This window comes from Myodes glareolus, chromosome X, assembly GCF_982192425.1.
Source record: "Myodes glareolus chromosome X, mMyoGla1.1, whole genome shotgun sequence".
Classification (NCBI taxonomy): Eukaryota; Metazoa; Chordata; class Mammalia; order Rodentia; family Cricetidae; genus Myodes; species Myodes glareolus.
Window position 1 is genome coordinate 72,552,824 of NC_142053.1, and position 27,711 is coordinate 72,580,534.

Here is a 27,711-nt window from a genome sequence, read left to right on the forward strand (position 1 = left end):
TTTGTTGGAAGCCAAATAGCTGATCATACTTACCCAATTTTTGAGTCTTCTATTCCATTCCCTTAATCTAATATGTATTAAATATGTGTATATGGCTTCCTTCTACTTAATTTTAGCTAATTTGTTTCCTTTTTAAATTATTGTAGCTTCTGTCATATGAGTCCTATATATACATATTGTATCAAGTTTCTGTGTAATTATTTTATTTTGGGGGATTGACTAAAGTGGAGGACTGGGGGTGTAGCTCAGTGGTAAAGAGCCTACCTACTATCCCTGCTAGGTTTACTCCTTAGAACCATGAAAAGAAGGAGGAAGAAAATAATACCATTTTTTTTTCTTTTTTCAAGACAGGGTTTCTCTGTAGCTTTGGAGAATATTTTTAATTATAACTTCAGTGTGTTCACTTTTTCTTAAAGACAGGATTTCACTATTTAGCCCTGTGTGTCTTAGAATTCACTTCGTAGACCAGGCTGGCCTCAAGCTCATAGAGAACTAGCTGCCTCTGTCTCCAGAGTATTAGGATTAAAAATGTGCACTAACATACCCAGGTCACTATGTTTACTTTTACTGCATAGATTATAGAAAGCCAATTGGTTTCTTTGTGATGATTAGTATTCTCACTTGCTGGTTTCACTTACTAGTTGTTGGAGTATTCCTTGGGATCATAAACTATTTCCTCTACTCTACAAATGGGGCGAGCTTTAGTTCTTCTTTCTGGTCTATGTATGCTCCTGTACTGTCCTTAAACTGGTATGTGCGTTAAAATCACTTCTATGTTGAGTACAAGTAACTAGAATGGATATCTTGTTTACTCTCATTAGAATTTTTTTTTAGATTCTTCTACTTTTTACCATTAAGCATGAAACTATCTGCAGGCTTTGGGGTTCTGGGGAGTTCTTTACAGGATAGTTTTTAATGCTGAACTAAATTGTCTTAACAGTTAAATTACTAGTCAAGTAATTTGTTCATACTGTGGTAATTTGCACTTTTGAAAGAATTGCTCCATCTTATCCAAGTTATCCAATGTGTGTACAGAGTTGATTATATAGTTCCTTTATTATTTATTTTGTATCTACAAAGTCTATAGCAATATACAGTCTCGAAAACCCAAAAGAAATTATTAATCATTTGAAAATTTCATATATAGGGTATATTTTGATCATATTAATTCCCAACAACCCTATAACTTCTCTCAGATCCACTTCCTCCCAATTTCATGTCTTTTCCCCTTTGAATAAATATAGATTACTTTCTGTAAATATAATATAGCTAAAGACAGTTTCCCCTATACTCATCCCACTTCTTCCCCATCTTTTCTCCTTTCCCTTTCTATCTCTCATGTCCTCTTTGTTTGTACTGGTCGTATACTCATGGACATAAAGCCATCAACTGGAATCTGTCAACCTGACAGTGGCTTACATCTTAAAGAAAACTCACTTTCCTTGCCTCAGAAACTGCTAATACCTATTCAACTTAGGGTAGAGGTTTATGAGCGAGCCACTTATCCTCCATGTTGAAATGTTGATTGGTTTGAACTTGTGTAGCCAGCCACATCTGCTGTGAGTTCATGAGAACCACAGTCGTATGTCCTGACGACGTTGCTTCATTCTGCTCCTTCCAAACCTCTAATTCTTTTTTAATTGATTTTTATTGAGCTCTACATTTTTCTCTGCTCCCCTCCCGACCTCTCTCCTCTCCTTCAACCTTCTCCCAAGGTCCCCATGCTCCAAATTTGCTGAGGAGATCTTATCTTTTTCTACTCCCCTTGTAGATTAGATCTATGTATGTCTCTCTTCTTAAAATTGTTCAGTTCCTTCTTCTGGAATACTCACTGAGCCTTGGAGAGAAGGGTGGAACATAGATGTCTCATTTGTTGTATACACACCGTGCACCCTTATTCTCCATACTTTGATTAGTTGTTAGTTTCTACATTAACTGCCGTCCACTGCACAAAGACATTTCTCTAATGAGATCTGGGAACTGTACCAATCTGTGGGTATAAAGACACAAATTGGATAGAACCAAACATGACTGGCAAAGAAAGAAAAAAGGTTAATGAGATGATTCCTAAGCACATTCAGCTTTACTCATACATTGTTGCCTAGCCCAACTGTCATCAGAGAGGCTTCACCCAGCAATTGATGGGAGCCAAATATTAGGCCTAGTTCAGGGAATTCTGTTGAAGAGAGAGAGGAAGGATTGTAGGAGCCAGAGGAGTCAAGGACATCACAAGAAAACCCACAGACTCAACTAGCCTGTGTTTATAGAGGCTTCCCAGAGACTGAATTGACAACTAATGCGCTTGTATGAGACCGACCCTAGGCACTCTACGTATATGTGGCAGTTGTGTAACTTGGTCTTCTTGTGAGACTCCTAACAGTGAGAACAGGGGCTGTTGCTGACTCTGTTGCCTTTTGGGACCAGTTACTCCCTCCTACTGGGTGCCTTCATAGGAAACGAGGTACCTAGTCTCACTGCAACATGTTATACCATGACTGACCGACTGAAATCCATATCTGAAGAGAAGCACAGGAGGAGAAGTGAGTGGGGAAAGGAAAGGAGGAAGGAGGAGGAACTGGAAGGAAAGGAGTGAAACTTTGGTTGGGATATAAAAACAAACAAACGAATGAATGAATAAGGACAGCAAAAAGGATCCAAATTTCGAAAACAGTGTAATACTATGTTCCTCCTGGGGCCTGTGACCTCCCGACCCATGGGTTCTTGACCAGATTTACAGAACTAGGTAAGCATTTTCTCTCACAGAACAGGCCTTAATCCAATCAGAAAATGGTTGATTATTCCCACAACATTTGTGCCGCTGTTTCACTGGCGATAGTGTCTTGCCATGCTGATGAGCAGTGTACCTCATCACATTCACAGCTGGCTAGGACTGTTGAGAACTTTTTGCTGTCAGCACCCAACATGACACCTCCTGGTACCATGACTGCTAGTCAGCCAGAAGGAAGCTTCCTACTTGGTACCAACTTAATTCCTCCATGTTCTGTGACTATATTGTGGAGTATCTTCAGCAATAAGGTTTTACCATTGCGTTCTGGTGTGGAACCAAGAGCAATGGCAGCAGCCTGCATTATTTTGAGGGTATCTGGCACACCTATGACCAACAACTTCAGGGGAGGTAAATTTTAAAGATGTTTTATGTTTGTGCTGCAGAAATAGAATAGAAATTCGGACTATACACTGGGATAAAATATTTTTCAACCACATATTTAGCAAATTATTAATACACAGAGTATTTAAAGAATTCAAAACACTCCCTTAAATACTTCAGTTAGAAGACACATTTTACTGAAGAGGCTATAGGAATAGCAAATAAACATGTGGAATGATTTTTAACATTACTAGTCATTAGGAAAACCAAAATGAATTCCATGAATTTTAATGATTGAGCACTTGCTTAGCATAAGTATAACCCCAGATTCAATACTCAGCATAGCAATATAATTAAACCCTGGAATAATAGAATAATAAATATACATATATCTTGATATTATTAAACATTGGGAAGATCTTTCATACATTGTTAAGAAGAATATAAAATGAAAATTTATATACATACAAAAAGTTATATATGACTTTTTATAGGAATATTGTTACATGAAGGGGCCTGCTTGTTGGGGTATCTGTCCCGCCCAGTACCCCACAGCTGGCAAGCCCCAAAGAAAATCACACAGAGGACTCCATAAGATTATAAACTGATTGGCCCATTAGTTCAGGCTACTTATTAGCTCTTATAACTTATATTAGCCCATTATTCTGAACTATTTTTGCCATATGGCTTGGTACCTTTTTTCACCTGGCAGATCACATGTTGCTTCTTCTTCGGTGGTGTGGGTCTGGACTACGAGGAATCCCTCCTTCCCAGAATTCTCCTGTTCTCATTGCATCACCTCTACTTCCTGTCTGGTTTTCCCGCCTATACTTTCTGCCTGGCCAATCAGTGTTTATTTAAAACATGATTGACAGAAAGCAGCCTTTTTGTCCTACTGACAGTGTCCTTTGCTTTACAGAAGCTTCCCAGTTTCAGTAGATCCCATTTATTCATTGTTTCTCTTATTGGCTGTGCTGCTGGGGTCCTACTTAGGAAGAGGCCTCCTGTGCCTAAATCTTGTAGACTACTTCCCACTTTCTCTTCTATCAGGTTCAAAGTGGACGGATTAATGTTGATGTCTTTAATCCATTTGGACTTGATTTTTGTGCATGGTGATAGATATGGATCTACTTTCATTTTTTTACAGGTTGACATCCAGTTATGCCAGCACCATTTGTTAAAGATGCTTTCCTTCTTCCATTGTATACCTTTAGCTCCCTTGTCAAAAATTAGGTGTTCATAAGTTTGTGGGTTAATATCTGGGTCTTCTATTCGATTCCATAGGTCAACTTCTCTGTTCTTATGCCAATACCAAGCTGTTTTCAATACTGTAGCTCTATAATAGAGTTTGAAGTCAGGGATGGTAATGCCTCCAGAAGTTTTTTTATTGTATAAGATTGTTTTGGCTATCCTGGGTTTTTTGTTTTGCCATATAAACTTGATTATTGTTCTCTCAAGGTCTGTGAAGAAGTTTGATGGGATTTTGATGGGGATTGCAATGAATCTATAGATTGCTTTTGGTAGAATTGCCATTTTTACTATGTTGATTCTCCCAATCCAAGAGCAGGGGAGGTCTTTCCATTTTCTGGTTTCCTCCTAAATTTCTTTCTTCAAAGACTTAAAGTTTTTGTCAAATAGGTCATTCACTTCCTTGGTTAGAGTAACCCCAAGATATTTTATGCTATTTGTGGCTATCATGAAAGGTGATGTTTCTCTGATTTCCCTCTCTGCTTCTTTATCCTTTGTGTATAGGAGGAGAAGATCTTCACCAACCCCTCATCAGACAAAGGTCTGATCTCCAAAATATACAAAGAACTCAAGAAACTAGGCACTAAAACTCTAATTAACCCAATTAAAAAATGGGGTACTGAACTTAACAGAGAATTCACAACAGATGAACTTCGAATGGCCAGAAGACACTTAAGGTCATGCTCAACATCCTTAGCGATCAGGGAAATGCAAATCAAAACCACTTTGAGATACCATCTTACACCTGTCAGAATAGCTAAAGTCAAAAACACCAACGATAGCCTATGCTGGAGAGGATATGGGGTGAGGGGAACACTCATCCATTGTTGGTGGGAATGCAAACTCGTGCAGCCACTGTGGAAATCAGTGTGGCGGTTTCTCAGGAAACTGGGAGTCAACCTCCCTCAGGACCCAGCAATTCCACTCTTGGGAATATACCCTAAAGATTCCCTAACATACTACAAAAGCATTTGTTCTATTATGTTCATAGCAGCACTATTTGTAATAGCCAGAACCTGGAAACAGCCTAGGTGCCCCTCAATAGAAGAATGGTTAAAAAAGGTGTGGAACATATACACATTAGAGTTTTACTCAGCGGTAAAAAACAATGACATCTTGAATTTTGCATGCAAATGGATGGAAATAGAAAACGCTTTACTGAGTGAGGTAAGCCAGACCCAAAAAGAGGAACACGGTATGTATTCACTCATAAGTGGATTCTAACCATAATTAAAGGTCTTTGAGCCTATTATTCGTGATCCTAGAGAAGCTAAATAAGAAGATGAACCTGATGAAGATTATTTAGCTATCCACCAGGAGGTAGGAAATAGACAAGAGCCCCAGGTAACCTCGGGTGCATGGGGGGGGGGGTGGGAGGGTCGATGAAAGGGGAGAGGGTTAGAGAGAAGGGAGTAGGGGAGGAACAGGGAAAGCTTGGTGGCCGGGGATGGGGGGGGGGGAGGAAGGATGAATATGGGATCAGGGAAGAATATATTTCAACTAAGAGAGTCATTTTCGGGTTTACAGGAGACTTGATTATATATGAGATCCCAGGTCCAAGGAGAGATCCCCCAGATTGTTCTCTGGACAGAGGAGAGGGTGCCTGAATCGGCCGTGGCCCATAACCATACTGATGAATATTTTGCTTATCACCATAGATCCTTCATCTGGCGAAGGACGGCGATACAGACGGAGACCCACATTGGAGCACCGGACTGAGCCCCCCGAGGTCCAAATGAGGAGCAGAAGGAGGAAGAACATGAAAAACGAAATCAGTACTGCGAGGGATGCTATCACCCACTGATACAAGGGAACGGATCTGATGAGAGTTTACCAAGGCCAGTTGGACTGGGACTGAACGAGGACGTGATCTAACCAGATTCTCGGAACTTGGCCGGATTCTCTGACTGTGGCTGGCCCGAAGTCTTTCTGAAAAGCCATTGACTATGACACTGGGACCTGTTTCCTCTACATATACTGGATTTTGGGGATCCAGTCTGTTTGGACACTCACCTTCCTGGACCTGGAGGGAGGGGGAAGGAACTGGAACTTCCCACAGGGCAGGAAACCCTGACTGCCCTGGGGGATGAAGAGGGAGGAGGAGGGGGAGTGGGGGGAGTGGGAGGGTGTTGGGAGGGGGGGCGGAAATGGAAACTTTTATAATTTAATAAAATTTACTTAAAAAAAAAACATGATTGACAGATTACAGACAATTCTCCTGCACCAGAATATTATATGTTATAACCAAAATCTGGGCACAAAACATGTCGAGTTTTTTCATGTGTGTGTGTGTGTGTGTGTGTGTGTGTGTGTGTTTGTGTTATGCTAAGTAGCCCTGACTGGCCTGGTTCTACTTGCAAATCCCAAGTTAACATTAAACTCACAGCAATCTCTATACCTCAACCTCTCGAGTGCTAGAATTACAAGCTTGCTCCACCACACTTTGCCTACTGTTTTTGATATTGTTCTATAATATTTTAAGTCATAATTCACAAGAAACAGGTGAAGAATAGACAAAATCTGTCTCTGAAATTTGAAAATTTTTGTAACTCTTTAGTTATTTTTGATCTTGATAAAATGTATTTGAGCTAGCCATGGTTTCTTACACTGTAATCTTAGCACTGAGAGGATGAATGCAAAAGGATTGCTTCTAGTTTGAGGTAGCAGAGGCTATGTTGTGAGCTCCTGGCCAGCCTGGATAATAGGATGGGATTCTTTCTTTAAGACAGCACAAAAGCAACAAAAATTAAGACTAATGATATAGTTCAGTAATAGCATATTTGGCTCTCTGAGTTTGGTTTCAAATATTGATTTAAAAAATAACCATCTTTAATTGGTTCTAAATCTAATAAAACAAAAATTTAGACTACTAGAAGCAGGTGTTTTGAAGCCAAAGATATACAGAGAGAGAACATGAGCGTCAGTTGTAGCTGTAAGCCTAATTTCATTTACGCATTTTAAGGATTTGGTGAGTTATTTTCCTTAGAAATAAAAATAAAAAACAGGAACAAAAGCAGTGTTTAATAGCCTGTATGTCATTTGAAAGTCTAAATATTTAAATAGATGCTCTCTTTTGCTAAAAACAACTTTTTAGTCTTGCTTAGTGCCATAAAAGTTTTAGTGTTTCATGTGTTTATGTGTCCTTACTAATCATATTTTACGCTTCATTTGTTTGTTATTCTAATGCCTGGGTTGTCTAAAATTGCTTATATTTCTCTTACAAAGACTTGGATTGGGAATCGAAGAAGAAAATATCGTTTAATGGGAATTGAAGTTCCACCTCCAAGAGGAGGCCCTGCTGATTTTTCTGAGCAGCCTGAGTCTGGTTCTTTGTCTGCACTCACACCAGGAGAGGAAGCTGGGCATGAAGTAGGAGAGGATAATGACAGAAATGATGAAGTGTCCATCTGTTTGTCCGAAGCAAGCTCTCAAGGTACTTTACTGCACCTCCTAATAACAGCCTTTGGAAATTTCTTGTATTTTTTACTTGCTTTTCAGTGTACTGCACTTTAAGTAAAGAGTGTTCAGAACATATGACCAAGCATTTGAAAAGAAACAGATTTGTTTTTAATGCTAAATGTAAAAAGTCTTCCATATCAAGTCATCACAAAGAACATTCATCTATCACAGTAGTGATGCCCTACTTTTAAAAATGTTAGCTATTACAACAGTTCTTATACTAGAATCAGGTAAATGATTACATTTGGAATTTTAGTCAGCTAGGCGAGAGCTTCCAAATATTTCAACAAGAGAAAGTATGGTATATTAAAATGAATAATAGGCTTGTGAGCTGAGATACTAGTTGCCACTCAGTGCTTTTCCCCTAGCAAACTGTACAGTTTCAGGCAAAGCATTTAACTCTGCTCATTAGACTTCCCCTCTTTGCCTATTAAAGGAAGTTAAACAGGCTCATCTTTGTATTACCTCTCAATGATTCCCTGAATAAGTCTGCGTGCTAGAGCCAAAATTAATACCATGTAACCAAGAGGAATATTTGATTTGACTTCGAGCACGAAATAAATAGTCCTAGTATCATATTTATGTTATATATCATAAAAATATTCTTCATAGACATAAAATCCAGTCATTTTTAGTAAAACTTTTAGGTCTATACCGTTAAAATTTTATTTTAGATCTTTTTGTAATCACCCAAGGAAACTTCCCATGTTGACTCACTTGCCTCTTCTGTCCTCAGCATCAAGCATACTAACCTGCTTTCTGTCTATGTAAGTGTGTCTTTCTTATGCACTTTATCGGAATCTGATAATAAAAACTATAGTCCTTTTGTATCTGTGCTTCAGAAATTAAGAACCTCTCATTTGCTTGTTACTTTTTTTTTCACTGATATCAGTTAAGTATATTGACAAATTATTTTCTGGTTTATTTATATGTTTTGTGTATATACATGTGTTTGATGTGTATAGCTACACACAAAACCTGGAGATCTCTTTTCTGGTTCTAGCTTGCTTGTTCTGGGAATTCCCTGTCTCCATCTGATCCACTGGACTAGAATTACTGGTGGGAAACCATTCCCACTCCACTCCATATGGTTATATGGTGACTGTCACCACTTATGGTTATGTGGGAAGTGCTTTAACCCTGGAGCCATCTCACCAACCCCTTCTTTATTTCCTTGATTTTTAACTTTTTATGATTCATCTACACACACACACACACACACACACACACACACATATAGTCGTATTCATATGCATGGAGAGAGAGCTAGAGAGAGAAAAACTGGCTTGAACTCACTGTGCTGCAAAAGACTGGTCTTGGACTTCCCAACCCTTACCTCCCAGGAGCTTGGATGAGTAGTATGTGCTTTGCTGCCTACCGATACTAGTCATCTTCAAGAGTGGCATTATTTGCATGATATAAAATTTTATGTTAGGATAATAACTGATTATACAAAATCATTTTTAACAATTAGATCAAGAATAAATTTGGCAGCAGCCATAACTTTTGTGCTCTTACTGAGTCTTTCTGTGAGCTCTGGAATGTTAGTTAACCAGTTACTTAAGATACCTCAGAAGCTCCAATGTAGAGAGGAGGGAGACTACAAAACATTATCACCCCAGGTTGAAGAGCGAGGCGAACAACTCCTCTTTTTTGGTATTAGGAGAATAATCAAAGTATTATTAATAGAATAGTTTTATCAATGTGACATTATGTAGGAAAGCATGATGTATTATTGAAGTGATGAAGTTTGGATTTGATTATTTTTTTAAAATATTTATTTATTATGTATACAATATTCTGTCTGCATGTATGCCTGAAGGCCAGAAGAGGGCACCAGACCTCATTACAGATGGTTGTGAGCCACCATGTGATTGCTGGGAATTGAACTCAGGACTTTAGGAAGAGCAGGCAATGCTCTTAACCTCTGAGCCATCTCTCCAGCCCCTGGATTTGATTATTTTGAATTAGAATTTGTCATTGCTCCTAATCCTCCTATCATGACCTCCTGATTCTGATTTTTCATGGTAAAATTTTGGGGTATAATTTTTACATTGTCAGACATAACAATATTTTCCCTTGTGGTTTCCGCCTTTGCATTCCTAACTAAAGTCTCTTCTTGCCGTACAGTTGTGAAAATAAGCTCATATATTCGCTTCTGGCATCCTTATGGCTTTAGTTTAACAATTTTATATTAATTTCACTGAGAATTTACTTTGCCTTAAGATGTGTGAGGAAAATACCTAATTTTACTTTTCCAAATAGTTAAGCAACTGTTGTACACTATTTGTTGCATAATTCATTCTTTGTCCAGTTAATTACAGTACAGCTTTCAAAAATTAATTATGTATTTATACATATGCATATTCAGGTACACATACATAAACACATGGGAAAATTCTGGACTTCTTATTATGTTACATTAATCCGTTTTTATCTGTGGCTTTATAAAATCTCTTACTATCTGGTAAAGTTTTTATTTTAGCTTTAAATGAACTATAAAATTCTTTAGCTATATCTTCTCACAATTTCCTCCTCAAAATGTGTGCAAAATTTTTACTCCCATCACATTAAATAGACAGACTATCATTAGAAAGATTAATTCAGTTTGCAGTTCTGAAGCTTAGAAAATAGCAGCAAATACACAGAGACCTGTTGGGTAATATGGGTCTGGAACTCAAAAGAGAGCTTTAAGTAGGGAGAAGAAACAGCAGTATGCCAAACGGAGGCCAATTAATACTTCACCACAGAAGCAGAGTTTTGATTGAGAAAATTAAAATCCCAAAACAAAACAAGACAAGACAATGGAGAAAGACTGTATGTTGCGAAATATTTACTTTTTTGGGCCCCAGGGGGAAAAATAGCCACTGAAAGAACCTTCAGGGAGAACAGAGCTGGATAGTGTGTCATTACTAAAACCAAGGAAAGAAAGAGATTTCAGAAATAAGAGGGGTCATTATCTCAATGATATCATAGAAATTGAGTAGAAAGGAGAGGCTATTGAATCAGTCTTTAAGAGGTTCTTTGCAAAAGCAATTAATTGCATGCCCAGGGGGCAGGCAGGCAAATTGTAATGAGTAGAATAATGATAGGGATAGAGAAACTGTCACTGTTGAGAGGACAGCGAATTTTAAGTCCAGGTGTTTGGAAGATTGTCAAATGTGAATATTCTCTGACTCTTTACCTCTTTCTCTCTCTTTCTCTCCTCCCCTCTCCCTTCTCCCTCCTTCTTCCTCTCCTCCCCTCCTCCATCTTTCTCACCTAAGGCTGCAAATGATAGCAGAAACTAGAGGAGCAGGAACTGACGCAGGCTTAAAAATCATTAAGAAAAAAAATGTTGTATGTTTTCTAAGGTCATTTGTTCTCATATGGTTGGTCTAGTAAATAAGTGTTTGTCTTCTGTTAGTCTTTCCAAAATTCTATGTGCCTGGAGATTCTTGCTTAGCAGTAATTACATGATAGGATCTTTAGGAGCCTAATGCCCAACAGCTATTTGAAGTGAGTAAGGAAGGTTTGTATGTTTCTCTGAAAAGGCAGGGTTGCTGTGAGGACATACTCTGAGGAATCAAAAGGCATAGGCCCCTGAGTGCAGAGTTTCACTCCCAACTGCCTGAAACAGAATTTTAGAAAATAAGCACTTAATGGGAAAACAGTGCATGTTAATTTTAACGTCTGTGTTAATGGTCTGCATTTAATAGACCACTGTTCCTCTACTGGCATCCTTTGTCATATAATAGTATGCTCTATTAGCAGTCTAGATAGCTGGCATAGTAATCAAGACCTAATGAGAAAAAGAAGAAAAAGAATTTAATGTATGAATCAAAAAACACAGGATGAGACATAAACAATTGCCTAGAATTTCCCCCAGTGGCTTATTTTTCACAACTGCACGGTAACCTTTTCATTCTAAATCAGAAATTGCAGCAGAAAAGCATTTTCAAAGACTGGAAGGAGCCCCTTTGGTGCTGTTTTCTACTAGGCCTGTACAATTTCTTCATTTCGCTGATGGAGAATACTAATCTGACTTGAGTTGGTTATGTGATCTTTTTGTAAGAACTAATTGTATCGTCTGGCTGAGACTAATGCCCTATCTCTAAAATGCACTGCCCTATATTCTCTTCCAGTTTGGGAAAATGTAGCTAGATTATGTTTACATTAAGATTTGCATTGATGTCTTCTTAGAGTTATAAAGATAATTCAAAGACCTAACAACTAGAATTAGTAGTCCTTGGACACAACTGTTAATTTAACAGGATTAGAGTCTTTTAAATGTCTAAAAGGGGAAAGACTTTTAAATTGGTTCTTGCATATTATAATACATGTTAAACTAAACACATGAAAAAAAACATGCAGTTTCTTTCAGTGTCTTTACAAGAAAAAAAATATATTCCTTCAAATTGTGAGAAGGGGCTAGCTTTGCCAGCTAATCAAAAGTGTCCATGATTCCTTAACAGTTTCACATGCAATCCTTTGTTTCTGAGCAAGGCTATCCATCCCTGACACAGACCTTCTGACTCACCTCAGTTCTACCTTGCGCTTGACCTTCCCTTCCCCATTTCTTTTCTGTTTTCCTGGGAGAGAGTGAAGCTAGGCATGGGTGGACTGATCTGGCAAGGAAGGAAAAGCTACATGGCTCCACCCCCTACAACTTGGAAACTTCAGCAAAAATAATACTTGGCTAACTCACCTCCTTCATTTTAAGTTTGGTTTCTACCAAAATACATTTATTATTGAGAAATTTAAAGATTTTTCACTATCCTGAGAGGCAAATGGATTAAAGTATAGAAATAATTGATACTTACAACATTACATTGGTAGAAGTACCTCTTTTTCAACTGTATCTTAATATGTGGAGTGTGTATGGTGCATGCATTAAAAGATAACTCCCCATGGTTTACTTAGTGTGAGCACCACATAGGGTGCCCTCTAGAGTTTCACTGATTAACTCTATTTTTTATTTTTCAATTAGCAAAGCTTGTTTTGAGGAATTACCAAGACACATTGATAGTGTCTGGATCTTAAACGTTCGCTGATGCTGCAAGTATCTATGTGCAAAAGAAAGCATCCCTATTCAGTTTATCACTCAGCACCTCCTTATTTCAGAAGCCTCAAAATAGCTTTTATTTAAATTTCCTAAAATAATCAAACCATGCATAAATAAGCTGTCAGTGAACCAGAACTGTATATAAAGTTATGAGTAAATCTGAAGAAGTGTATAGCAATCCTGTAAGGAATAGTACCAGTAATGATCTTGTTGATGAGCAATATAACCCTTCTTCTGAGACCACTATATCTAATATCAGATCTGCAGCTAAAGCTAATGAAAAATTTCCCTCTTTCCATTTCATTGCACCACTGATTATGTAGGACTCGAAATGTCTGTGACTTGAAATGTCTAAATAATGACTAGGTAAACTTTTCTTTGTCTAGGATTCATTGTTTTTATAAAAATTTAAATTGACTTGCCTTACATTTCACCAATAAATGAGATCATGCCATTTTTTTCTTTCTGTCTGTCTGGCTTATTTCACTTAGTTAACATCCCCTGGGTTCATCTGTGTTGCAGCAAATAGCAGGGCAAAGAAGGTCAAATAAATCAAATATAATACAACAGTGGATTTTTGAATGGGGAGGGGAGAACAGGGAGATCCAGCTCAGAGGGGACAAACTTGCAGTGTGTGTGATGAATAAGAGCGTGAAGACCATGGTTAATGATAACGCATTGTGCATTCAGGATTTTCAGTATGTGATGATAGCAGCTGTTGCCTGGGGGATGGGAAACTGTGAAATGATAAATATGTTCATTTGTTTTATTGTAGTGGTCTTTCTGCTATATAAATGTATATTGTGTTATATGCCACAAGTACATACAATAAAATTTAATTTAAAATGTATGGTAGAGATAAGAAAGTTAAATTGAATTTATACAGAACATTGTATTAAGATTCTGCTGAAGTTTTCTTGGATAGCATACACGTGAATTCTCATAAGCAATTCTCTTAAGTGAATTTCTCCTAATCCTTCTCCATGTTTATACGTGGGAATGAATGGGCTAGGAAAATCTTAGGAGGGCTGATAAAAATTTTTGTTCTGCTTTATAAATTGAATTAAAATGTTGTTTACCTAAGATCTGAGGAATTTTACTAGTATTTATCCAAATAATCTCCATGAAATTGCTGTGAAGAGAAGAGAGACCCAGAGATAAGCACTGCTACTCTGTTTTGAGAGCGTCTGGGAGAGGGTACTATAAAATAAAGAGGTTAAGGGGTAATGTATGCACTCACCCGGGCCTTGAAGCAGACACTTTCCGTAGCTCATCACAAAGAGTTTTTATTAGACTAGATCTCTGAATTAATATCATTTCTCTCTATTTTATTATTGTAAAATATTGAATTTAATCCAAAAAAATGCATCTCCATTTTAGGAAATATTTGGAAGTACTATGGAAATGGAAGGACTCTTACTCCTTAGTGAATAACTGTGTAAACAAGAGCAAGGGCATTTTTTGCAAGTATTTTTGTTTTGCATATGTGCAAGTATGTACAACAGTAAGCATGTGTATACTAGTACTTAAATAAATCTGCATTTTTATAAAATTGGAAATCTACCCTTGTAATTTTATGCCATTTATTGAGAAATTTTTGTTTCTGTTTTATTACAATGAGCAAAGCCAGGAGTGCTGGAAAGGCCTGTAAATTCACCACTTAGATTGCAGAAGTGGGAAAATTGCTGAAACTTTAAGGTTAATATGGTCTACATTGAGGTCTTTGTCAGCCAGGGCTATGTAATAAGACCTTATCAACAAAAAATAGGAAGGAAAAGAAAACAAAAATGAGTACTGTTACAGAAGAGTTTAACTAAACAAAATTTTAAAAATTAAACTAAAAACCATTATAGTTATATATAATTCTATCCAGGCCCAATAACGGAAATACGAGCACAAATGGTATCATGCTTTTTTAATTCATTAAAAACCTACTTTTTTCTTTTACAAATACAAAATTATGTAAACCTACATCATAGATCTTATAGTTTTCAGTTTTTCATTTGCTAGTAGGTCATGGTCATTTTATTTTATTTTTAGCAACTTCATAGTACTTGAATGGCTTCCGTACTTGTCCACTGTTAAAGCTAGAATTTTCTCTCATCTTTTCTATTAGAAATAGAAGAATAATGATAATCCTTGTATTTCTATCCATCCGCATTACTAACTAAAATATACATTACTCAGATTTGAATAAAATTCACAACAAAGCACATTTGTAATAGATTTGCCATGTGTATGTTTTTGGTAAAAGAGGCATTATTTAAGTACTATTTTAAAACTTCAATAAAATTTTGAGAAACAAGATATGAAATCTTCACTTTTTTTTCTATAGAGGAGCCCAGTGACATCATCCCTGATGAGACCAGGACGCAGAAGGATGAAGAGCACCAGGCAGTATCTGCAGATAATGTGGTATGTAGTTTGAAATTCTTTCCTTGTTAGAGGATGGACTTTAAGAACATTGTGCCAGTTGATGATAACATCTGTATTGTCAGAATAAAGTTTTGTTTCACTCTGTAAACTAAAGCAGAGCTTTTCCCCTATGAATTTAATATATCTTTCAGTGCTCAATAAGTAAAATTTAAACACTTTCTCATTTTTTTAACTTTAGGAGATTTCCAAGTATGAAAACCTAAAACTTAGTTCAAATATGACCTATTTTACATATAACAAGTTATTTTTCTTAAACACACTGATAAGGAAGCAGATTCATTTCATTTTGACAGATGGCGGAATTGAAGTGGAGTTTAGGTGGAGATTGTGGAGGAAGCCTTTGTTAGTACAAGTGCTGTATCGAAGAGTTTATCTGTTTAGACTGTACCTATCTATACTGTATTTGGAAACTTTTCTTTTCCCTGGTTAAATTCGACTCTGATAATTGCGTTCAAAATCACAGCAAAGAAAGAAAGATAATATTTTAAGAATTTGAATAGCAGCAGGAGCAGGCTGTGTGTGGATTAAACTGGATTGGAAAAAATGTAAGCATATAGTGATATTCCCTTAGCAGCTGTTTTAGCAGAATTTGTTTATATTTTGGCCCCACAAAATGATACAGAAATCAAGATAGTATTAAACAATGTCATACACAAAGAGAAATTCCATTCCATTTTCATTTTTGCTTTTGAATCAATATTCTATGCATGATTTTCCTTAAAATCGCACGTATAATGGATTTTTCTGTTCCAAAGTAGTTGTGATATCATAATTTATTGTAGCTTCTATCACAGACATTATTTCTTTGACCCTATAATTCTACACATCTATTTAATAAAAGCAGAACACATACAATATTTGGGCTCATATTTGTTAAATACCAACAATATCTAGCATTGTTTTCTACATCTAAAATAGAGTTTGGGGCTGCATTTCATTGAATTTTAATTCAACAGGCATGTTAAAAAATTAGGTTTGATTTTAAGGCAGGTTTTTTTTATCAAATGACTTATAATCATTGTTTTCCACAGTGAACTCTCCTAATATTTTAAATCTTACCAAAGATCTCCTTCTGCTCTAGATTTTAATTATAGTGTATTAAATATAAATAAGTATTTACAATTGAAATATCTTTTTCCCCAAAGATACGTTCACTTCTAGCCTGAATTTCTCTACATTGAATCTCCCCAGCAGCAGACAACTAAAAATAATAAATGAAGTCGTGGCATGGTATGACTCATAGTCACTTAGGCACCTAATTTTTCAAGAACAATTGATTTTCAGAGACAAAACTTCAGACTTTCAAAGGTTGATCTTCTCTGCCTGTAACTTTTGAGTGCCCCCAATTATTCATGAATGACAAATCCCAGAGACATATAAGACCCATTTATATGCACAACTCCATACAGCGGCTTTACTTAAATGCCTACCTCCATTTTTCCAGAATCAATCCAAACAGGTAGCAAATCTAAAAACCTTAGAACAAAAAGTATGAAGTGTAAAGTCTAGAGAAGGCTGATATGATTAAGACTCAACTTTATCCTGATTCTAATAGAAAACAAAGGATTAGACGCATCTCCACGCAGTGGTAGAAGGCAATTTCCCTGCAGCTGTCCCTGACTCACAGAAAGCAGGTCAGAAGCCCTGTGATGGTGTCATATCCTCAGCAGCAGTATATCAAGTACAATGATTCGAAGTTTGTTTGTGACTTTTAATCACATATATTTTAATCATATATATGGAAGATAGATATAATAAATATTCCCAGGTAGAAAGTCTAATTTCATATTCTGCCTACGACATGCTGCTGTTAATGTGCTTGTTCTTAAAATACTGACTACTGACTAAATCTGGTTTATCTTCCATCTTTTTTTCTTCATTTGTTTTTTATTAATTTATAAAAATTTCCACTTCCTCCCCTCCTCCCAATACTCTCCCACTCCCCCTACTCCCCCTCCTCCTCCCTCTCCAGTCCTAAGAGCAGTCAGGGTTTCCTGCCCTGTGGGAAGTTCAAGTTCCTCCTCCCTCCCTCCAGGTCTAGGAAGGTGAGCATCCAAACAGACTAGGATTCCAAAAAGCCAGTACATGCAGACAAAACAAGTCCCAGTGCCATTGTCAATGGCTTCTCAGACAGCCCCCATGTCAGTCACATTCAGAGAATCCGGTTTGATCATATGCTCGTTCAGTCCCAGTCCAGCTGGCCTTGGTGAGCTCTCATTAGATAAGTCCCCTTGTATCAGTGGGTGAACGCACTCCTTGCGGTCCTGACTTCCTTGTTCATGTTCTCCCTCCTTCTGCTCCTCATTTGGACCATGGGAGCTCAGTCCAGTGCTCCAATGTGGGTCTCTGTCTCAATCTCCTCATCAGACAAAGGTGTGATCTCCAAAATATATAAAGAACTCAAGAAACTAGACACTAAAACTCTAATTAACCCAATTAAAAAATGGGGTACTGAACTGAACAGAGAATTATCAACAAAAGAACTTCGAATGGCCAAAAGACACTTAAGGTCATGCTCAACATCCTTAGCCATCAGGGAAATGCAAATCAAAACCACTTTGAGATACCATCTTACACCTGTCAGAATAGCCAAACTCAAAAATACCAATGATAGCCTATGCTGGAGGGGATGTGGAGTGAGGGGAACACTCATCCATTGTTGGTGGGAATGCAAACTTGTGCAGCCACTGTGGAAATCAGTGTGGCGGTTTCTCAGGAAACTGGGAGTCAACCTCCCTCAGGACCCAGCAATTCCACTCTTGGGAATATACCCAAGAGATGCCCTAACATACTACAAAAGCATTTGTTCAACTATGTTCATAGCAGCACTATTTGTAATAGCCAGAACCTGGAAACAACCTAGGTGCCCCTCAATAGAAGAATGGTTAAAAAAGGTGTGGAACATATACACATTAGAGTTTGACTCAGCAGTAAAAAACAATGACATCTTGAATTTTGCATGCAAATGGATGGAAATAGAAAACGCTTTACTGAGTGAGGTAACCCAGACCCAAAAAGAGGAATATAGTATGTACTCATAAGTGGATTCTAGCCATAATTAAAGGTCTTTGAGCCTATAATTCGTGATCCTAGAGAAGCTAAATAAGAAGATGAACCTGAAGAAAATCATATAGTTATCCTCCTGGATATTGGAAGTAGACAAGACTGCCAGAACCTTCATCTGGCGATGGATGGAGATAGAGACAGAGACCCACATTGGAACACAGGACTTAACTCCCTAGGTCCAAATGAAAAGGAGAAGGAGGGAGAACGTGAGCAAGGATGTCAGGATCAGAGGGAACCTTTATCTTCCATCTTTTTAAACCTCACTTTTGGTTGGCAGTGTTTAAATGTTTTAAGGTGCAGTTTGTTTTTCCTTAACTTCGTTGTTTTACATGCAAAGGATAATATTTAAACTGATTTTATTGGGTTTTTTGCTTTATTTTTTAAAAGGTTTTCTTATTAAATAATTTGTTTTATCCTTCCGATTGGAGCTTATTGGTCATTCTTTTAATCAGCACTGAGAAGTATTGTTTACCTTTTGACAGATATTTACTTATTATCTATAGTATACAAGATACTTCACAAGCTTTGTTTGATGTGCCTTAATTCTGAAGCTAGGGGAACCTCTCTCTATCTCTGTCCTCTCCTTGCTTTCTTTGTTACTGTCCAATGAAGAAAACAAATCCCCATGCAATTTTCAGCATTCTATCATAGATGCCTGCTTCAATTGTCTAGCTAATGGAGCACATTAAATATGTGAATTTTTAGACCTTGTATTTTCCTTTGGGATACATGCCATATGTTGACATTTTCATTAGAAGGAAGGGTCATGTTGAGACAGTAAAGGAACCTCTTTCTACTGTGTGTGTGTGTGGGGGGGAGATTAAAAACTAGTTCTTTATCCAAGAAGGGCTATATCAATCACCAATTAAAGACATAAGGGGTAACACAGACACGTCCTGTGTGAAACACTGAGAAGCCAATTATCAAGGTTTAATCCAAATAACCTAAATCTCTCTATCACCAAAACTAAATATTAAATAGGTATGTTGGACACATTGTGTGTAGTGATCTGATATATATTTGTAAAAGTTTATTTGCCTTTGTTACAGAAAATAGAAATTATCGATGATGAAGAAAGTGACATGATAAGCAATTCCGAGGTAGAACAAGTGAATTCTCTCCTGGATTATAAGGTAAAAGGAATTTCTAGTTCTGAACTCATTAATGGGAGCTATTGAGTGGAAAAGACTTATAGTGTCTCTGATTTTCCCATCTTACAGACTAGGAAATCTGGGCCTCTATCCTGATTATCTCAGGCAACTTGAAAATTAGTCAAAATGTTGGACATTTTAATACTGCTGGCTTGTTTGGTTGTTATGGTTTTTAAAAACAAGTGTTTACTGGCTTAAAAATTGGCATTGATTGTGTTCAACAAGTGGGAACAACACATAGTGGGGGTAAATGTGGAATTTATGATAAAGCTGAGAGAGGTGGTGGTGTGTACATGAAGTCCCAGGTATATGTGGTGATGAGGCAGGAGCATCTCTTTAACTTGGCAATTTAAAATCAGTCTGGACAACATTGAAAGACCCTGCCTCAAACAAAATAAACACAACAGTAACATGAACATGATAGGAAATGGGAGACTTTCTTATCCAGTGTCCATTGCTAATTTTATATTGGATTTCAGTTTCTTCCAAGACTGTCTTTAAGATTATACCTGATATCATTTTATAAGGATTTGAAAAACACTCCCAATGAAAATACAGGGTGAATATGAATAGAGATGACCTTTTCTTAATGCCACTTGTTACTAAATTGGAAGGCACCCTCTGATAGTGTGTCACGCATAATTTTGTTTTTACTCAATTTTGACATAAGCTATCAGTCTGTTTGTCAATTTGTTTTTTGTGTACAAGTGTTCTCCCCTTGTTACTCAGCAGCCTATCTTGCTAGGAAACTTTGGGCTTTCTGAAATTTTGGCACACAGTGCTTCTTTCTAAATACCAAGTTTCTTTTTGTGGAGTATAATCAGAATTTAAAGCTTATGATGGTAACAAAGACCACCATTTAATTAGAAAACAGTTTTCACTTTCATCAAAAAAAAATCCTTGCAGTTTTAGACTAGTTTAACTGAATTTTAGACCATTGTATATTTTGTTTTCCTAATTTTCATAGCATTACTAGCTTTAAAATACTGAGTGTTATAGACACAGAGGGAAATTGTCTCTTGAAATTTATTTCTGAGTGCTCAAAGAACACAATAAAATTATATATTTAAACTACATTTATGTGTAGATATAGTAGGTCCTACTTGTTATCCCAGCACTCACCAGTCTGAGGCAGGAGGAGCTCCGTTATTTCAAGGCCAGCCTAGAATATATAATGTGATCTTAACTTAAAAATGAATAAATTTTCAATAAAAATAAACTGTATTCCCAACTAGCTGAATTATAAAGTTGCTGGTTTTCAGTTCGAAGAGATCATGCTAATAACTCCCCTGTGGTCATATAATACTTCTAACTACTGAGTTCAGGATTAAAATGACTTTGCAGACCAGGTCACTGCTTGGCATGGACTGTGGAAAGTGCAGGCGAGAGGACTGGATTGCACAGCTGCTAAGTGTGCCCCACTTAGCACTCCTGAACAGGTCAAACAGGGTTGGACTGAGACATAGAGGATTCTTTTCCAGGACCTCTCCTCTTTTCGGTGGAAGTTCACTTGAGAAAGTTTGCAGCTAAAGACCTGGAAGAGAAGAGCAAAATAGACAGTGAGGGCTTGCATTGAACTCTAATGGACAGTTTAGTAATCCAATGTTTTCCATTGTGGGAACAAGGGATCCCATAATGGGTCATTCTTCATAATCACCTCTATCACATTGAGGCATCTTTTCTTGAATTCTCAATATTTGTACACATATAGCGAAATTCTTTTTATCTATACATTATTTTCAAATGCTTCCATTTACCATCTGTGAAGTTTGTGCCTGGAGTTGCCATTGCATATTTTGAACATTGCTGTAGAACATATCAGTTTAGAAATTTAATACCTTGAATAAAGTTGCTGTACTCTATTTAAATAGGCACACTAGTGTTCTTTCTTTAGGGGTGAAAGTTATTTTTTTTCATTTCTAAAGTATATTCATAATAAGTTTCTTGAAGGCAGAAATGTATTTTAATCACCTATGTGTTACTTGGATGGGGAGCCTGGCACATAGATGTTTAGTAAGCAGTTGCTTAGAAAGTAATTGAATAAATTAATTTGTCTCTGGAAATAATTTTAATAGTCTCCCAAGTGTTTATTTGTATAAATTCAATTAGTATGAGAAGCTCCAGCATTTTAAAATTTACCACATTGAATTAATCTTCTGTGTTTGAAATTTATTATAACAAACTAAAAGAATGTTCTCTATAGTGCATATTATTAATATAAAGTTCAGATGTTATAGCATTCTGATTGATATGTATCGGTAGAAATTCATATTTCTGGGGGTTCCAACTAATCCCAGATCCTTGTGAGGAAAAGCTGATGGACACAACACCTGTGGCATGAGTAACTATATCATAAAATAGGACATCAGGCATGGTAGCTGTTAATAGCCTTCCCAGAGATCAAAGCCCTGGCATATTTCAACCTTGTGTCTCACAGCAATCATCTTGCAAAATTATAAGCAGTTTGCTGGGAGTGTGGGGAAGGTTTTTTAGCAAAAATAAACTAGGCCTTATTTTGTAAAAGTCGGTGTCTGCTATTGTCTTATTAGTTGCTTTCCTAAGTACTCCATTGACTTAAGAAAATCTCTAACGCACACATAAATTACTGCCTGTAATCTAGGAAGCATTTAATAGGCTTGCAAAAAGCACTTCTGAGAAGAAAATGTCTACAATATTAAATTATCTTAAAGTTGTTTATGCTTTTCAAACATTTCATAAATACTGAAGAAGGGAAATATTTGCATGAAAAATTAGAGATCCTCATATGAAAAGATGCTTTCGTGACTTTTGCAAATATGAACTAATGTTTCTAAAATGTTTTCTGATGGACTATGAGTACAGCTCAGGCAGACCGAATGCAAATGAGTTGCCACTAAATAATGATAGATAGTGCCTGTATTCAAATGGCTTTCTGCCTAGTGTGCTGGTACACACCTGTACACCAAGAACTTAGGAAGTGGAGGCAGAAGGATCAGAAGTCAAGGGTACCTTCAACTGCACAGCAAGTTCAAGGATATCCTAGTTATATGAGATTGTGTCTCAAAGAAAATGAAATAGGAAAATAACAATTCAAAATCCTCAACAACAGCAAAAGCAAAATAAGGACTGGAAAGATGGCTGAATTGGTAAAGCGCTTGCTAAGCAAGCATGCAGACCCGAGTTTGCATTTCCAACACCCATGTGAAAAGCTTGGCCTGTGAAGCCTACTTGGAAGCCCAGTGCTGGAGAGGCAGAGACCAAGGGCTAACTGGACCTAGCGGAAGTAGCGGGCTTCAGGTTCAGCGAGAGACCCTGTTTCAGAAAAGAAGTTGGAGAGCAACTGAAGAAAATACTTGATAGCAACCTCTGACTTATACGCATGCATGCACACACATACACCCATTCACACACACACAGAGTGAGAAAGAAAGACTCACACATGCATATGTGCACACACATACCACACATACATGTACCACATATATGTGCATCAAATATGAAGCAAACAAAATAGGAGAAAGTCATTTTCTGGTCAGCATTTTATTAATACAAATCTCTGACAATGACTTTTAATAAAAGTAAAACCATATCATGGCAGAAGCATATTGAATTTCTTTAGAATGTTTAATTTTAACTTAGTTGTGTTAGTGACTGAAGAGAAATTTCACTCGGACAGATGTTTCATTTATTAAGTGGTCTGGAAGGAAGCAGTTTCATCACATAAATTAAGGTTTAAATTGAGCTAATAAGTGATATAGTAAACATGTTCACAGATTGGATGTGATTAGTACCACAACATCCACTTGACCGAAATTCTAAAATACCCATACAATCAACTAATTTTAATATATCTTTAGGAAACTTTTGGAACAAATGCTGTTTAAAGTCGTCCTGTACTCTGAGACCAGGTCTCCAGTAGAAAGAAGACTCTGTCCACTTCTACAGTTCTTGTCAAGGAGACTGATTGATGTTTGGTTTTATTTACTTTTATTTTTTCATAATGTATATTTCAATTGTAAATTGGCAAATTGTAGCTTTATATATTCATGAGGTACAAGGTTATGGTATGATATATGAATACAATGAAAAACAATTAAATCAACCTAATTAACATATCCATCACTTCAAATACTTATTTTCTATGGTAAGAACCTTAAGTTTTGCCTTTTCAATGATTGTGAGAATGTACATTATTTATAATCTTCTTCACATATACTATTAAACAAAAGTAATTATTTGCCATCTGTGGAAGCATAAATAGAATTTTAGAAGTGAAATAGGCCAGGTACAGAAACATAAGTATGACATTTTTTCACTTATATTTGGAATGTAAAACAATTGAACTCAAAGAAACAGAATAGAATGGTGGCCACCCAAGGCTGCATGGTGAAAGGATTGAGAGATGATTGATGGGCAAATGGTGCCAAGCTTCTATTAGATGAAAGGAATTAAGTTTCTTTTGTTTGGTTGGGATTTGAGTCAGCATCTCAGTATGTATCCCAAGCTGTCTTCAAACTCTTGAGTACTGGTATTACTAGGAATGTACCACAATATCCAGCTTAAATTTTATTAATGTTGTTATAATTATTATTAGAGATATTTTGTATGCTTTTATTTAATCCATGTACTATATTACATAACTTCCAAATAGTAAAAAAGTCTCCACAGTGAAATTCACCTCTTAAATTTAATGTACAATTAAATGAATTTGACAATATTTTTATTCATTGATGGTTCAATTACTTTTCTCATTGCTGTAGTCAAATACCAGACAAGAAGCAATTTAACGGAAGGTTTTGTTTGGGAACTTTCCAAGTTCAAAGGAATCCAGCCTCTTAGGGCAAGAAAGGTATGAGGGCAGAAGTGTGAGGTGTTTGGTCACATTGCATCCACAAGCAGATAGAAGACCGGAAGTTATCACACATTAAGGCCGGTCACCAGTGACTCGCATCTTCTAATTGAGTTTGATATAGGAAAGTTGTTTCCAAGAAGATAAGTCTTTCTTGTTTTTCTCTTCCTGGAATCTATTTGTAAATTGTTTTCTATTGATGGTTTGTTTAAACGGCAACCTTTGAATACCAGGATAATTTCCCGCTGTATTTTATAGCTGTATTTTATATTCTTTTATGGTTAAAATTGCTTTTCTTTATTGTTTCTTTACTCTGATTGCTTTTTCGTTTTCTTATTCATCAAACACACAGAGGCTTGAGTTTACATGGGGTAATTTTATTGTTTGCTGTTTTCTCCTTTAGAATGAAGAAGTCAGATTCATTGAAAATGAGCTTGAGATTCAAAAACAAAAGTACTTTAAGCTTCAGACTTTTGTTAGAAACCTGATTCTGGCTATGAAAACTGATGATAAGGAACAACAGCAGGTAAGTCCCGTGAGAGACCAGTAAGCCACAATGTGTCAAGTTGAAAAATGGCATGTCATATTTGGACACTTCATATCTCTTCACTTGTATTCTCCATTCGGGCTTGGAGTTTCATGGAGCAAATGGTTCTTTTTATGATCTTTTAAAACACAGTTTTCTTAAGAATAGGTGTTCAGAGTTTTTTATATACTAATAGAGGTACAAAGTCAAAATAGCTAATTAGAATATTTTCTTAATTTCAGAACAACCTTTAAGTTGAAAAAAACAAATTTTAAAATTTATTTAAAAGAATTCCTCAAAAATGTTGTAGAGATGGAGCTATCTCAACCCATAAGCAGATAGCATGTTTGGGAAACTTTTTCTGAATAAAAATGTAGGTATTTCTTTATCCAGTAGCAGCTGCTGGAGCTCACAAGTGTTTGGACAGTCTGTTCTATGATGTGTTGCTTCTCACCAAGAAAGCATAAAATTATTTGTGAAATTCTTTGTGACCATAGTGTATAATATTTTGCAATGTAAGTAAAAATGTTTGAGACCTCCACTCCAAAAATGAAATGGCTTGTTTTTGCTATGGATATTTGTTTATAGATTCCTTCCAAATTGCATTTAACCCTCAGGTTTTTCTATATATACATGTAGTCTCAAGAAAAGCTTGATGTATAGTTTCAAGACTATATAAATATAGTCTCAAGAAAAACCTGATATATATACATTCATTTAGCCTAATATAAAATATTATGTTTAACACAAAATGATGCCAAATTTGCTGCAAAGTTATTTATCACTAGGCTAATTCCTTATAAGAAAAGTTCTATGTGAGTAGTATGAGATACAGGTAACTATAATTTAGTAAATAATCTTAGAAGATTTTATTCAGCAAAAATTGTCAAAAATAAAATCACTGATGTCTTATACTCCAAGAAGGTTATACATATATAGCCTGTCTCCGACATTTCCAGGGAAAACGTTAATGTCTGAACATCCCATAATTCTCCTTTCTTACAAAGAACAAGGTCTCCATATATATATAACTGATATACTGAGCTACAAAATTTAAAATAGGAGAGTCCATTCATGGGACTAAAGCCAGCATGAGTACTATTTGCTCACATTTATGAATTTTACTCTTTCAACTCTGATGATACATGGAGAGCACAATACGAAAGACTTTACTTGCCTTGGATAACTTTATTTAAGTGTATTGCTTTATCATGCATGGTTTGCACATTTCAAGGCATATTGAAAATTTGTAAATAGGCTAGGTAGTGTGACTTATGCCATCCCTCAAGCACTAGTGAAACTTAGGTAGTGGAACTGTTGTGAGTTCGAGTTCCGCTTGGCGATAAACTAAGACCTTACCTTAAAACAAGCAAAGGACAGCAAAAAAAAAAATATGTTTGACTTATATGAACCTAAAACACAGATTTTTAAATGAATAAGAGGAATAGTATTGAACACAATTTCAATAGAATCATAGATTTCAAATAACTGTAGAACACATACCATACACACACACACACACACACACACACACACACACACACACACACACACAAACAAACAGCTCCAACTTTAGAAGTTTTTTTTCTCTGAAAAATCTAATATCAATTTTGAATTCACTTCCATAACCAGTTAACTAGTAAATGCCTTTGTTTCTTGACATCTGAAAATAGCTCATAAACTGACTATCTAGTTCTAACTTCAGTTTTGCTTTGGTTCTTTCTTGAGCTCTACATTTTTCTCTGTGCCCCTCCCTGCCTCTTCCCTCTCCTTCAATCCTCCCCCAAGGTCCCCATGCTCCCAATTCACATAGGAGATCTTGTCTTTCCCAATGATTACTAACAAATAAGAAAAGTAACTAACATGCATTTGTTTTTCCTTTTCTAGTTTTCTTCTGATAAAAGACTACTGAAGTAAGACATGAACACAGTGTGGGCTAAAGTAGAGAATGATACAAAAATAACACTAAATGCCACAGCCTATAGAATCAGCAGCTTAAATAGTACCTGTGATTTTTTTTGATGCTCAAGATTGAGTATAATGATTTTTAAAATACATTCCCTAAGCATAAATAACACTGGGTATGGTGATGATACACACCTGTAATTACTTGGAAATTTAAAGCAGAAAGGTCATGTGTACAGCCTGAACTCTGCCTCTAACACAGAAAACTAATGATTTATACTTACGATTACATATATGATACTAGTAGTGATTCACAAAAGTAATCCAAGTTTTCTCTTAAGCTAATAATGTTCAAGCTTTGAAATATTCAGAAGTTTATTACTGGAAATATATTATATTCGACCTAGTAAAACAGAGAGATTTGCCATTACTTTCTTATTTTTAAAAAATATACAGTATTTCTTTCATTAATCTTGACATGGATAAGTTGAATGAGATGAGCGATCTAGGTACTATTTTGCCCAAATAAAGAAGTCCAGGGTTTAAAAAATAGATATGGTGCTTTCTTACTGAAACATTAGATTACCTAAAGGTTGTCTTTTTTAAATCAATAATAGCCATTTTAACATCCAGATAATGTTGCCAACATTGCTCTAAGTCATTAGTTATAGTCTTTCTTCCCCTGATAATTCACTGTGTGATCCTAGCCAGATCGATTGCCTTTCTTAAACTTCAATTTCTCCACTCTGCAAGGAGGATAAGGATGATTATCAATTTTACATTCACATCTTACAGCCTAGAATAAGTATTACAGACACTGAGCGTATATTTGGGGAAAGTGTTAATGATCTCTTGGGAAAAAATGGCACTTGGTCAGACCTTGAAAATAGTTGTTACTGATGAGGAACATATAATAAAAAATATTGAGGCTGTAGAAGT

At 36.3% G+C, this 27,711-nt stretch overlaps 1 protein-coding gene across 1 annotated transcript in view; it reads left to right on the top strand.

Annotated features, from left to right (window-relative positions):
• Hdx (highly divergent homeobox) overlaps positions 1-27,711 on the top strand; it is a 123,541-nt gene that overhangs the window by 89,493 nt on the left and 6,337 nt on the right. Inside the window, exons 6-9 of the mRNA XM_048418029.3 lie at positions 7,583-7,790; positions 15,196-15,275; positions 19,412-19,495; positions 24,745-24,867. Coding sequence (XP_048273986.1) covers positions 7,583-7,790; positions 15,196-15,275; positions 19,412-19,495; positions 24,745-24,867 — 495 coding nt within the window. The remainder of the gene's footprint in view (positions 1-7,582; positions 7,791-15,195; positions 15,276-19,411; positions 19,496-24,744; positions 24,868-27,711) is intronic.